The sequence below is a fragment of the Sylvia atricapilla genome, chromosome 2 (assembly GCF_009819655.1).
Source record: "Sylvia atricapilla isolate bSylAtr1 chromosome 2, bSylAtr1.pri, whole genome shotgun sequence".
NCBI classification, from domain to species: Eukaryota; Metazoa; Chordata; class Aves; order Passeriformes; family Sylviidae; genus Sylvia; species Sylvia atricapilla.
The window spans coordinates 43,371,463-43,385,701 of record NC_089141.1 but is presented as its reverse complement, the minus strand read 5'-3'; the positions used below and the strand labels follow the sequence as shown (position 1 = coordinate 43,385,701).

General features: G+C 37.2%; 1 protein-coding gene across 1 annotated transcript in view; it reads left to right on the top strand.

Annotated features, from left to right (window-relative positions):
* MICU2 (mitochondrial calcium uptake 2) overlaps positions 1-14,239 on the top strand; it is a 137,349-nt gene that overhangs the window by 63,975 nt on the left and 59,135 nt on the right. Inside the window, exon 2 of the mRNA XM_066313063.1 lies at positions 12,148-12,295. Within this exon, the coding sequence (XP_066169160.1) occupies positions 12,148-12,295 (148 nt within the window). The remainder of the gene's footprint in view (positions 1-12,147; positions 12,296-14,239) is intronic.

The window sequence follows — 14,239 nt, the reverse complement described above, 5'->3', positions numbered from 1 at the left end:
AAATGTCACAGTCAAACTGTTTCACTGGAGAAGTCTGAGATAAAGATAATCTTAAAAACTTTTAAGAGGAGAAGAGAGAATTGCATCAGATAGAGTTTTGGACCTCCCAGGGAAATGTAAGGTTTGTGCTAATAGCACAGTCTGCTTCCAAGAATATGACAGATTTGATAAATGAAGCAACACTGATAACTACGGAGGTCTTGAAAAAGAAAATCAGCACATGCTTGATGACCTGCTTAAATGGTACTACAACTTCTGCAAAAGCTGTTTAAGGTGCAGCCAGGATGGCTGAAAACAACTTTATCTCTCGTACAGAGGAATGTAGCACAGAGAAGTGGATGACCTACTAGGTACGGGGTTTTCCTAGATTCAGATTCTGTAGAGAAGAAAATGTTGGTTCTGGTTGTGACCTTACAGTCTCACTGAAGGTGCAGCAGTGATGGGCTTTGAAGGGGATTGAGAAAATACACTTGAACTTTCATTATGGAAGAAAAGTAGAAAATTAGAGAATGGAATTTATAAACACTGGTAAAAAATGAAGGGTCAATACAACTCTGCTGTTATCAGGAATACACTGGTTTTACACTCTCTAATAGCTCCAGTTAAAATAAATATTTGTCAGTATTACTCTGTTCACAGAGTTTGATACTGAATTCAACTTTCAGGATAACTCTTGAAAATTCTAAATGGGAAAGTGACCTTCAGAATTTCTCTGATATAAATCTAATATTCTGAACAATCATCTCGTTGATATCCAGTTTAAAGGTACTAAGCCCTCTTTGCAAATACAGTGTGTGTGTAAATTTAATTAATTTAATGAATTCAGACTTATGTTACCTTCCGCTGGTGCCCTTAACTGTATCTCATCTGTTCAGTTTTCTGTCAGGGGATTTCTATTAGGATTTTCTATTAGGGGCTGTCACAAACCGATTTTAAACATTCTGATCTACACAGAAGTGTGCTGGAACTTTGAAGATTATCCTTGAAAGTTTTGCGTGAGATGCGTTTTGTAACTTACTGTCAACTTCAACTATTACACAAATTCTTTGATTAAATAATGTGTGCTTCAAAGTAAGTATGTGCTTTTGAAGGGGGGAAATTCTAAATTTCTGAATTATTTTTTCAAGTATTTTGAATTTATTGTGAACTTTTTACAAACTGATGTTGATGAAAATATTTCATTAGTAAATGGGGACACCAGAATTTAGATAAAACTTTCACTGTGGTTTCTGTTTTTCTGAACAAGTGGCACAGCGGAACTGTTTCAGCTGTCTCTCTTCATCCAGTCTTTTCATACGTAATCTCTGTGTAAAATTGAAATGCTGTAGAAGAAAAATGCTACATAGGTAGAAAGTTTAAAAAAATAAGCAAGTCTATGAAAAATATGCCTGGCCATTGGAAGATATATTGTATTTTAAGACATTTAGGTTTTACATGTAACATTGTCACAAGATCAGTGACTCCTACAGAAAACAAATCATTTGTTTAGAAGGGAAGTCAGCAGCTTTATGGAGAAATAAATATAATTTTACAACTTAATTACAGTATAAACATTTCTTGTGGTTGCAATGACTTTGTTGTTATTGTTGTATTAATCTTACAGGACATATGGATATTTGTTTTGGTACCTCCTGGGACCTGCTAAATCCTCTGAGCATAGCTCTGACCACTCTTCTAAAGAGCTTAACTTGTTAGTCATTTTTCATTTGTGTGACTAAATGTTTAATAAATAAAGAGGGGGAAGGGAAAAAAGAAGAAAAAGCTTTAAAGATGTTCTATTTTCTTTTCTTTACAAGTTGTTATTCCCTGATTAATTTGCGACTCAGGAAGTTTTATCTAATTGTGTTAGTTCACTGAAATAAAGTGAAGAATTTCACACTTCCCAGCTGCTGTTGAATGCTTTAGGAGGGTTGATGGTGGTAGTCTTTTCTATGGCAACCTAATCAGTTAACTCCCCTACTCTTACGGCACCTTTTTAAGTACCAGACTCTCTGAAAACTGAGAAAATATCTTGGTATAACATAACTAATAATGGGGGTTAAAACCTGATAGAATTCATGTAAAGTAAAAAGTATATTGTGACTTTCAATTAGGGATTCCTTTTGTTTTCAACTTGGTCGTTTATGCCAAAGAACCTGGAGTGTATGGATCTGTCCTTTTTTCCCTTCAATTTGTGTGTGCCTTTATCTTGAAAGGTTTGTTATAAAAGGGCTGGAGAAAAGCTCAGAAAACTTAACTTCCCCCTCACATATTTCAGGAAGTTTTCAAGCTTCTGGGGGAAAGAGTAATGTGATTAGCTCTGTAATGTTCACATTGTCACAGAAGGGAATTATGACACTTTCTGAACACAGTTTTCCTGTCTTTCCAGCAATCTGCCACATCTAGGATTCTTAGATTTTTTTTTTTTCTTCAAGGAATCATATGTTTTGAGTATTGCCTACTACTTGGGGTCCTCTTTATTTTAGACAGGGATTTTTTTTTTTAAGTTTCAGAGTATTTATAACAAATGCTTGTGTAGTTACAATGGCCTCTTCTATTTTGTTGTGTTTCGATTTTATCAGGGGTTTGGGAGTTTTTTGCTGGTTTTTTGTTTTTAGAAAACCCAACAAACCACAAACTGTAAAACTCATAATACCTTCACCAGTATTTACTGGGTTTTATGTGGCCTGTAGAAAGCTATCCTAAGAGTGTGTGCAACTGGTATTTTCACTGGTGTAATGTACAGTGACTTGTAACACTGTTCAATATATGTGTGGATTAAAACAAGGGCTTAAAGCACAACCCTGTAGATCTTGCTTTGCATGAAGAATAAATTAAGGGCTCCTGTCGCTGAGCCAGCAGAACTTTCTTCCAAGAATCATCAGGTTTTTAAACTGAATTTTCTTAATGTCAGAAGCCTCCCAAAAGGGAAACACTGAAATTTGGATAAATTCATAACAGCTACAAGTTTAAAAGTTTAAAGTCTTTGCAGATTGACTAAATAGAAGCACTCATTTACAGAAACTGGTGACAGCTTGCATATATGATAGCTGGATATTTAAGATTCTAATTTTCTTTTTCATTCTTCAGTAGCATCATATAAGCATTTTTAGGCCTTATGTACATCTTGTTTGGTTTGGTTTTAGTTCTGTTGAGTCTTCTATACAGAAACATAGTTCTTAGCCCAGGAAGATGAAGTCACAGGGTATTTCCACTTGGGGGGAGCTTATCTTTGGTAGAAAAGTGGTTTTAAATCCATAGGTTCTGCTGGTGCATGGTTGGTTTTGATCAGTGCTGTGGTAGCCTGGTTGGCTACAGGGTATATTTCTTGTAATGCTGTCTCAGTGTCATGTTGAAAATTCCCTGGCAGAGCAAGTACCAAGTACCTAGGTTAAAAATTAACAGGATTTGTGTAATTTGTATTAGGCACACAGCGTGTTTCAGGGAGTGATACTGCAATCCAAGGCTCTTCTACATCTACTTTTGTTGGAGGCACCATGCCATCAGCCACTGTTTAAAACACTTTGGGTGTGCAAACATGTTAAGAACAGTGCTTAAACAAGATGGATATTCTGAAATGTGTTTTGAAAACACACAAGTGACAGTATTCTCTGATGACAGAGAGGCAGTTTCCTTCACAATGTTTTCCCTTGAGGCACATACATTGTCTGTAAAATATCATACTGGTGTAATGACTTTGAGGGAGTACTTTTGGCACATTGTTGCAAACCTAGGGTATAGGGAAAACTCTTGAAAGTGTATATAACCATTTACAGAGGCAGTTTGGAGTTATTTTAAAATAAGCTTGTGAGACAAATTCTGATATGTTCTAATTATCACTAAACTTCCTACTATCTTAATTCCCATTCCATTGTATTTGCTACTTCATGCTCAGCCATTACACAGATTAGGGTAGCCATCTTGTTTCTAGTCCCTTTTATTCACACATGAACATGGATATATTTAAATATGCACCACCATTACATGCTAAGACAATACATTTGTTTAAATACAAAAAAAAAAAATTCCTTGAATATGTAACCACTTTGTTTTTTATTATGTAACTCAACTGACTGCTGCATCACACCTAGCTTCCTTATCCTCAGAGTTTCATCTCTTTACACTTGAGTCTGTACTGTTTAGTTTGCCTACTGGAAAGTTGCCTCCTCTTTTTGTCATCTTCTCCCAGTCTAGGTTTTAAACATGCCTTCTGTTAGGTTCTTCCACTTAGGTCAGTATGTCCAGCATTAAAAATTTACTCCTTTAAATTCCTCTATATGAGCACTGAGTCCAGAATTTGTCTTGTTCAGAACAAAAGTTGTCTAGCATTCAACCACCTACTATTAAATCAGTTAACTTTTTTGTCACAATAGGACAGGAAATAAAGATGCTTGACTCCAGTCAGAAGGCAGTAGAAATCAGAAGGCTTTATTTACAATTTATTCAGCCCTTATATAACATGCTGTGCTAAGAATACACATTATTGGTTCGTAGGACTGACACCTCTCCCATTGGCTAAGTAACAGAAGTAGCAAACAACACCTGTTGTTATGGGAAAGGAATATTGTTTATACAAGGTTGTTTTAGGAAAAAGAAAACTGTTGAAAAGTTTCCCTTGGGAAGAACTAGCAATTCTCAGGCTCAGAAAATATTGGGTCCACACTTTTTTTCCTATCTGTACAGTTGTTGCAGGACCAAGCACTATGGCAGTAAAAATCTTTTAAAGCTATAAATCATCAGGTAAATATATGGCATCATGCAGCTGGCATGGAGTTGGACTGCAGAAGTTCCCACAGTTTGAAGTTGCACTTCTCAAACTCAAGCATATATAGTCCCATTTTCAAGGGTGTGCAGTTAAAACTGAATCTCAGGTAATAAATGGATTATCTCTTGATGTAGTTCAGAACAGATGAAGTAAAGCCTCTATCTGAGCTGCCCAATCAAAGTGAGCAGTTATTTGAAAGGCCATATGGTTTCCTTCTGCAGCAAAAGTACACTTACAAGGTGAAGTCCTATCAGCTTGAAAATCCTAAAGATCTGCAAGCTCAGGGTAAGCAAAATCAGATGGCTTAGAGGCTTTACCGGCTCCTCCTGAGAAGGTGTGTGGAGAGATACTCCATACATCATTTGAATTGAGAAGGAGGAGATAAAATAAAGATATTATGGCAATTCAAAACAAGCTTGGTCAGCAGGCCAAGGATTTCTGCCCCTCCACTCTCTCGTGAGACCCCATGTGGAGAGTTGCATCCAGCTCTGGGGCCTCCAATGTAAGAAGGACATGGACCTGCTGGAGTGACTCCAGTGGAGGGGTACAAAGATGATGGAAGTGCTGGAGCACTTTTCCTGTGAAGCAGCTGAAGAGGGAATTTTTACAAGGACATGTGACAAGGGGTGATGATTCTAAGATAAAGGAAGGCAGGTTTAGATTCGATATTAGGAGGAAATTTTTTACTGTGAGGGTGGCGAAGCAGTGGCACAGGTTGTCCAGAGAAGTTGTGGATGTTTCTCCCCTGGAGGTGTTCGTGGCTGGGCTGGATGAGGCTTAGAGTGACCTGGTCTAGTGGGAGGTGTCCCTGCCCATGGCCAGGGGTTAGAACAAGATGATTATAAAGTCCCTTCCCACTCATTCTGTTCTATGATTCTGTGCTTTTAAAGGCACATATTTATTGTTTATACATTCACACATAGTATCTTTCAAAAATATCTAGCTCCTCTTACTTCCAAAGATAAATATATTTGTGTCTTCACATTTTAACTGCACTTTAATGCGAATATGACTGAGAAAGATCAGTGAGAAGTACTTATAGCACATTTTTCACCCAAGTCTCTTGACTGTCAAATACAATGTAATGACCTCTCCCAGAAAGTTGTATGGACACATTTCCTGCGTTTGTTGTCTTTGAGGCATCAATGTGGTCCCCCTGCCACTCTGTATGTATTTAGTACTTCTGCACCAGTGTGTATGAGTGGTGTGTCAGCCTCAGTAGGGGAATGTATAAGTAGGCTGGTGTGATAACTTGCAAGTAGAGGTGAAAATGTATGGTTTGTTAAATTAATTAACTGGTTCCCTGCCTTGTTAGAGCTTGGGTACCTTATCTGCCTTTCTTATATTCTGTTAGGAGGAATGTGTTAGTTTCCTCCTTTGTTTTAAACTTATGTTTAAAAATGAGCTCTGGTAAGGCAGAAATTCTAGAATTAAATGCTGAAATTAAAAACTCTTATAAACTGAGACTGTTTTCTATGTTATCCTCATGTTTGAGTTAATTCTCCATTTGGAATTGGTGCTCGTAACAGTAGATCTGCTCTGTGTGCACAATTTAGTCTGAACTCAGTGAAATGCAAAGGGAAGGAGAGAAAAATTAAAACCAAAAATGGCAGGGGTTTAGATGCAAATAAACTCCTCAGCTGCTGCATCAAACATAACCGTCACTAATTAGTACCAGCACAGCAGAACTGACTGAGCAGCTATTTGAAAGAAAGGAGGGGAGTGGCACCTGTTAGTTCGCAGAAAGGGCTTCATTTAATTTTCAAATATTTATATTCAGCCATTAAGAGCAGCCAGACATGAGACTTTCACATTCTCATTCTTTTCTTTTCCTTATTTTAGCAGTCTGTTCTCTGTCTCAGAAGTAGCTCCTGAGAAGGTATTTTTAATCTCTTATCCTTTTCATATTTAGGGAATTCAAGACTGTTAGAGCTTTCAGTAATGTGGTTGTTTAATGTAGTCACTCAAATACTCAGAACTGATTTCCAGATAAATATGTTCTCTCTATGAGTTCTGTGCTTCCCCCCTCCCCCCAGGTTACTTTGTGTCCAGGCTAGTTTGATTTGCAAGCTCAGAAAACATAATGTTGAAAAAAGTAATACAGATCAATTCACATCATCAGAGCATTTTGGTTCTGATCTTATTTCTTTAACTTGGTGTTTGTTTTGGTAACTGGTGCATTTGATCAAGACATGGCTCACATTCTTTATTGTAAAAGTACAAATGACTTTTGCACATACTTAGGCAAGCTTTCTTAAATATTATGATCTTGAGCTTTCTGTAAGTCATATTTCTGTCAGATTAATTTCTTGTCAAAACTCTTTTCCATCTATCAATTATTGCATCGTATGAAACTTTGAAACATTCAGCTCTGAGCATTATTCCTCTGTGCATTCAGCATGCGTGCTGGATGTTAACATGTGCAGCAGAGTTGGAGGTCGAGTTACATTTTCTGTTATTTTGATCATTTCAAAATGGATTGAGTTAAATTGAGATACAATAATGACACTAGTTAACTGCAACATTTTCATCCGGTGGTACAGAAATTTGATACAGAGTTGCTAAATCCTTCTGTAGATCTAGTGTGAATTAATGGATGCAAACCTGAGGCTCCCAGAGATCCAGCTGGCACCAACTGGATTTTAATTGCATCCCACACATTGGTTTAGTTACTCTTGTAGCTGGTAAAATGAGTGTTACAAGTTAATTCTTTCAGATTAGAAAAAGAAAAAAAAAAGTATTGGTCCTCTTTTCAGATAGGGGGGAAAAAAGGCTTAAAATATCTTAATTTTGTATTTTCCCAAGGAAAAAGGAAAGAAGGTGTGTAGATAATAGAAGAAAGAAAGGCAATGAAAGGATACAAAGAGACAAAATAAGTAGGGCGTATGCAAAGGAGTAAAGAAAGAAAAGTTATGTTAGAAAAAGTGAACTGGAAAGTGTATTCTATTTTATAGCCAGAAAAGATTAAGATAGAGAACTTGAAAGGCACAGGCACGTTAAAACACCAAATTCTGAGCAAAGGGATAAAAAGTAAAATAAATGAAAGGGGAAGACATCATTTTATGTTGAAGGGAGAGATGAGTGCTTATGATATTTTAGAATGATTTCTCTTTAATATGCAGCAGCATATATTTGAGTTTGTACTTAAGAATTACTTAGATTTTTAAAGAATTAGTGTTACCAAAAATCACATTACAGTGATCAGCAGTGTTACTAAGAACACAGGTAGGGGTTAGTTATTAAAATTTTATTTATGTAACCCTTCATTTTTATTTAATTAAAAACAAATAAATCTAAAGCTGCAGTAAACCAAAGGGGTTTCTTTGACATAAGCTTGCTATTTTTAATGGGAAAAAAAAAAAAAAAAAAAAAAAAAAGCACCAAAGCCAAAAATTGAGCACCACGAACACCATGAATTCTTTAATGGCATCTAAAATTTAGTAGACTGACTGATAAACAGATTAATTATATCAACGTTAAAGTTAACGGTGTGAAGGAATGTTGTTGCCCTTAGGCATTTCTCAGTGCAGGAAGCCAGGAAGGAAACCACAGTCTTTGGTAACGCTTGTAGATGCCAATGGCTGGTCAACTCCTGATCCATTGCCATTTCAATTGCGCAGCATCCTCCTGGAGCCCTTTTAGTGTCATTCAATTCTAATTTACCATCAGCTGTCATAGCTTTACCGTGCACATTCTGAAGTTGGCACTGGAGGCTTGACATAAAACCACAAAGGCAGGTAAAGTCCAAGGTAAAGCTAAAATTTCATTCTCGGTTCTCTTGGTTGTGGGGATGCTGTGGAGCACATGGGAGCACCCGATGTTTGAAGCCCTGGCTGAACCACACCCAGAAGAGCAAGCTGAGAGTGGAATTTCAGCCCAAGCCTTACCATTAATGCCACATAGTTCTTTGTGGTTTGATTTCTCCTATCTGGCACTGTTAGAGGCAGAAATAAGCGCAGGTCAATCCCAGAGTTATTTGAAACTATGCTTACAAGAATCTTGTGGTAATAGTAAGAGATTCTTCTCACCCATTGTGCCTCTGAAATTTAAATTTTTGTATCCAGCTTCCATTGAATTTGCACTGTTGGAAACTGCTGAGATGTTAGATGACAGATACCTTAATATCTGAGATTCAGCCTTAAATACATAATTATTTCTTACAGTATATCTGTCTTTACTTGAAGCTCATTCTGTGGAATAGAATTTAGGAGGAAAACTCTACTTTTTGCCCAATACATGCATTTTTATGGGCAAAATGAGCTTTCACAGTGTTTTTAAAAATGCCAGGAGTATCAAATCTTTTTTTATCTGAAGGACTCATACAATGACTCAGGAAAAATTACTTGGAAATTAGTCAGGATTTAATTTAAGTGGGAAGGATACTGAATTGTGGAGAGAGAGCCTGCTTCCTTCTGCACTCTTTAGATTGGTACTTGAAGATCAGTCTTAGTTTTAAGTGATTGAATCAGCCTTTTCTTCAAAACATATTTTTTGTTTAATCTTTGGTTAGGCACTTGAAACAGTGATTAGAATAGTTATTCAAACATTTATCTCTCCTAAGAACAAATGGGAGTTATGCCTATAAGGTGGGTTTTTTTTCTAAAAACAAGAGCTCTCTACTCTTCCTGTGTATTTCCATCCCTTACCCAGCTGTCTTTGGTGGGTCTGGCATCCCTGCTTATTGCAGACTTGGAAACATATGTATGTACTGGTGAAGAAAATAATAGTGAATGAGAGTGAGGGATACAGCTTTTAAATGAGTAGTAGCGGCTCTAGCTGAGCTTGTGCCCATGTCTTGAAGGGTGTTCTTTGCAGATGATGAATTTCTTTAGTAGTGACAGGATGTCAGGAATTTTGCAAAGCTTAGGGAAAAAAAAAGTAGGAGATGACACAGCTGATTTATTTTATCCTGTTTCGTCCTCATTTGTGCTAGTTGTGAAGCTGACATTCATAACAAGTTAGCCAAGGCTGTTTTGCAAATCAGGGATGCCAGCTTCACAAATAGAAAGGGGTTTGATGAGTCCATAATCACATGTTATTGTAATTCTGATGGGAATAGGTTCCTTTCCAAATACAAGGCACTCTTCATAGTTAATATATGAATGTGTGAACACAGAATCACAGAATATGCTGTGTTTGAAGGGACCCATCGGGATCATCAAGTCTTAACTCCTGGGCCTGCACACCCCAAGAGTCACACCACATGCCTGGGAGCATTGTCCAAGTGCTCCTTGAACTCTGCCAGCCTGGTGCTGTGACCACTTCCCTGGGGAGCCTGTTCCAGTGCCCAGCCACCCTCTGGGTGAAGAACCTTTTCCTAATGTCCAACCCAAACCTCCTCAGACACAGCTTCAGGCCATTCCCTGGGTCCTGTCACTGTCACCACAGTGAAGAGATCAGAGCCTGCCCCTCCTCTTCCCCTCATGAGGAAGTTGCAGACTGCAATGAGGTGTGCCCTCAGTCTCCTCCGGGCTGAACACACCTAAGCCAAGTGACCTCAGCACTCCACATGTGACTTTTCCTCAAGGCCCTTCTCCGTCTTTGTTGCCCTCCTTTGGACACTCTCTTAACGGCTTAATATTTTTCTTATATGGTGTACCTTTGTATTTCAGTTAAAATTGTGGATTACTGGAATTCAGTGTTCTGTTATCAGTAAGAAATTGAGCTTTAGACAGAATTCAGATAAATACTGCAAGACTTAAGAAACTTAAAATTCTAAGTTTGAACTTAGATTGGTTTGAACATGTTGTAGAATTTGCTTTTTACTTCTTGTCTAAACTTTTTTATTTCACATTTTTGCAGAAAGATTGCTTTTCATTATATAATTTTTTGGTTAAAGGACAACTGTGAAAACACTTTCCCTTTTTTTTAAAATTGCCATTGGGGAAAAATTGCTTATGTTACTGTGAGAAGGATGTTATTTTAATAAGAATGTGGCATGTTAATACCCAGCAACCATGAAATATTAATTTGAGATTTACAGTGTTTGTTGAGTCTTGTTAACTAAGCAATTATAGAGTCACTTGTCCCCTAAAGTTTTAAAACGTGTAAAGCTACATTTGTTGCTACATTGGATTATTTTTTAAGCGGTATTTTCCAGAACACACAGGTCTGAACAGCAACAGTGCACTTGGGTTGTAGGCCATGATAAAGCTCTATACTGTAAGAAGCTTAAAGCAGTTCTGTCTAAACCAAAGGAAGTCTTGGCTTCAAATACTTAGAGATAGCCCATATTTTCCTTCTATATCAGAATATGACTGTTTTAAATCTAAATTATGAGTATTTGGGGTTTTTTCTTCTTGTTGGTTCCCTCCCACCCTTCATTGAAACCTGAGGTTTAAGGTAAGCAAACGTGCTACAAGCTAAAATTGAAATTGACTATAGCAGTTGCTTGTAGGCTATCATTCAGTGAAATATTTTAACAAGTCTTTAATGCAAACACAGAGGTGCAAGGCGTGGGATTAAAGGGCAAGTTGAAGCCTTCTATTTAGAAATACAGTAATGTATAATAGATGATGGAAATTGTTCCATGATTAATGTTCAAACACACACAGTGTGTGTTCTGTATTTTAGAGTTTCTCATTTTCCTGTTGTCAGTTACCATCTCTGAAATCCTAAAGTGTAAATACCTCTGTTTCACTGGGTCTCTGTCCTCTTTTCCTGCCAGTAAGTTCTGATGCTACTCTCAGAGTATTGTCAACTCGTATGGTTTTGATCCTGAGTGTCTCAGTGTTTATGAGGAGAAGGCGAAGTCAGACATTTTTTGTTTGCTTGACTAGTTGAATCTTTGGGTTTGGTGGTATCCCTGACTCTTTTGTTGGTGTTTTCATTGTTTTTCCCATTTTTCTGACTTCCCTGAAAGACAGGCCCATGCTTTAACTAGAACATCGTTATTCTCCCATTTTAGGAGTCGCTCCACAGTTTGATAATTAACCTCAGCAGTGGGTCATTTGCATGGATACACAGCACATTTCGGCCTTTGCTGAGTCAGCCACTAACCTGGAGAAATACTGTTTACTGTTTGGTGGGTTTAGGTTTTTTGTTGAGTTAGCAGTCTGAATTTGGCTCAGCAAGAACCCAACAAGTAGCAGAGCTGGCAAACAAGGAGCTGCAGGACCACATAGCCAAGAGCAGGGGAGTGGGAAGCAGGAGCAGCCTTTGGTGACATCCAGCCATTAAGTTGGCTCACCTATGTTGTTAAAGCATGCTCTCAGTAAGCCAGAAAATACTTTGGCTATCATATAAGCATGTCATTCTTTAAGACTGTGCCACAGAACTTTAATTGCTGGTAGCTTTTTGTTGTGGCTACCCACAAAATACTGAGGTTGATCAAGATTGGATATAGGGTCTTTTCTAATGACATCTTTGGTCTACAAATGTGGTGGACTTTTTTTCTTTTCCAGAAGGAAGATGTCATTCATGCAGACGTGGATGAAAGGCTGTCTCTTCGAAAGCACCGCTTCATGCATTTTGCATCTTTGGAATATGAAGGAGAATATTACATGACACCAAGAGATTTCTTGTTCTCTGTAATGTTTGATCAAGTTGAACGTAAGTTGTTTTCTTGTCCTTGTATTTGTGAAGGAAAAGAAACTTGCTAGTCCCCTTAGAGATGTCATTTGCAAACCACTGGGATAAGATCCTTTCTGTTACATAAATCAGCAGAAGCCAATTTTTAAATGTTGCCCATATAGACAGTGTCTCACAGACACTGCTACCATTTACACAAGCGAAGTGAGGCTGATGATTTAGAAACTGGTGACTTGCTGATGGCATCTCTGCATGATTTACATGTCTGATCAGTGTGTAGTTCCTCAATTGATTACATGCCACAGAAAATAAAATGAGTGCATTATAATAGAGTTCATACTATTCCCGGTCCTGTTATCTTCTATCTACTTCACCAGTGAGTAATTCTGTGACCTTTTTTCTTAGAGGAGGCAGTGATGGGAGTGAGTTGAATGGGAATCATAGAGCCCAGAGTTCAGTTCTACATTTTTGGTTTTAAATCTTCTTTGATTTTTACATAATCTAGTTGAGAATAAACCAAAATCACAAGTGTCTTTTCCAGAAGTAGTTTTAAAAGTGCGATACCTGAGGAGAATATAGGAACAGCACACAAGTAAAAAGTACATAGGTTGTTGTCTTTTCCTGCAGGTTTTCTGGCTTCATTAATTCTGCCATATTCCTTAAGCTTCTTTTGTCTTTGTATCTTCTTCTGTTATTTCAATGATACGGTACATTTTTTTTAGTGATATGTGCTTTTTTCCTCAGAAAAATGGGGTTTTACAGTTTTCTCAAGATTTTTTTTGTTGTTGTTGTTGTTAGGGGTTTTTTTGGTTTGGTTTGGTTTGGTTTTTTGCTTTTGAAAGGTTAAGTTTTCTGAGTTTCCAGAGAGGATTGTCACTTAGAAGACAAGTCTTCTGTTACTTCGTCTGCTGAGGGAAAGAGGGAGAAATCCCAGGTTTGGTAGATGTTTGGTGCAATCTGCACATGCTGACCAGGAGAGCATGTTGTCTAGCAAAAGCCATCCAAAGGCTGGGATACTCTGCTCACCTACCAGAAATGCTGAAGTGACTTGGGAGTATTGAAATGCAAAGCCAGAACGAAATTTAAGGTGCTGTGGAAGGGTTTGAGAGACAGGGAGGAAGAAGGAGACCAGAATGCACTTTGATTCAAGCCTGTAAAAAACTGAGGGCAGAATGCAGTTTAAAAGAGCTGCAAGTGTTCCAAGAATAGGACACAAGTATCTGTAATAAAAGAAATTTTCCAGTATCTGCCGAATATCTATAGGTGTTAAGGATACATTAATTCACTGCTGACACAGAGCTTCTAATATTTCACAGAATATAAATCTTTAGAAGGACTTTATGACCTTGAGAGTCGTGGAGATTTTTAAAATACTGTTTTTTTTATGTATGGGTGTTAGACTTTGTTCCCCTTCAAAACTTAAGTCATTAAGTTAAAAACCTAAAAGGGAAGTTCTTTTGAGTTTTTCAGCCTGAAAGACAGTGAATACAGAAACTTTTAGTTTTGAAGGTGTGGTTTTCAGACAGTTGTCTCTGACAGCAAGGTTAGACAAGTAAGTGTTTTTAATTCCTAGCTGTTCATACATATTAATTGGTTGCTCCAAGTATAATAGTACACGTGCAGATTTTTAATGAAGTTGGCATGTAGTGATATTTATTTGTAATGCAGGCAAGTTGATTTCAGTTGTTTTGCCAATGTGAGTAGGAAGTAGCATTAAACAATTAATAAATTGTTTATTTAATTTAATAAAGTGTTAATTTAATAAGTTAATAAATAAATTGTCTATTTAATTTAATAAATTAATAAATAATGGCAGAAAAAAAACTTTGCCATAATGCAAATTTAGCATTTCAAATTGAGGTCAGGCTTGCAGCAGTAGCATTATAGATAGAAAAATGTTGACATTTGAATTTAATGTTCCTAAATATTTTTTTAACTGTCACTGGTATGGATTCTTTGGCCAGT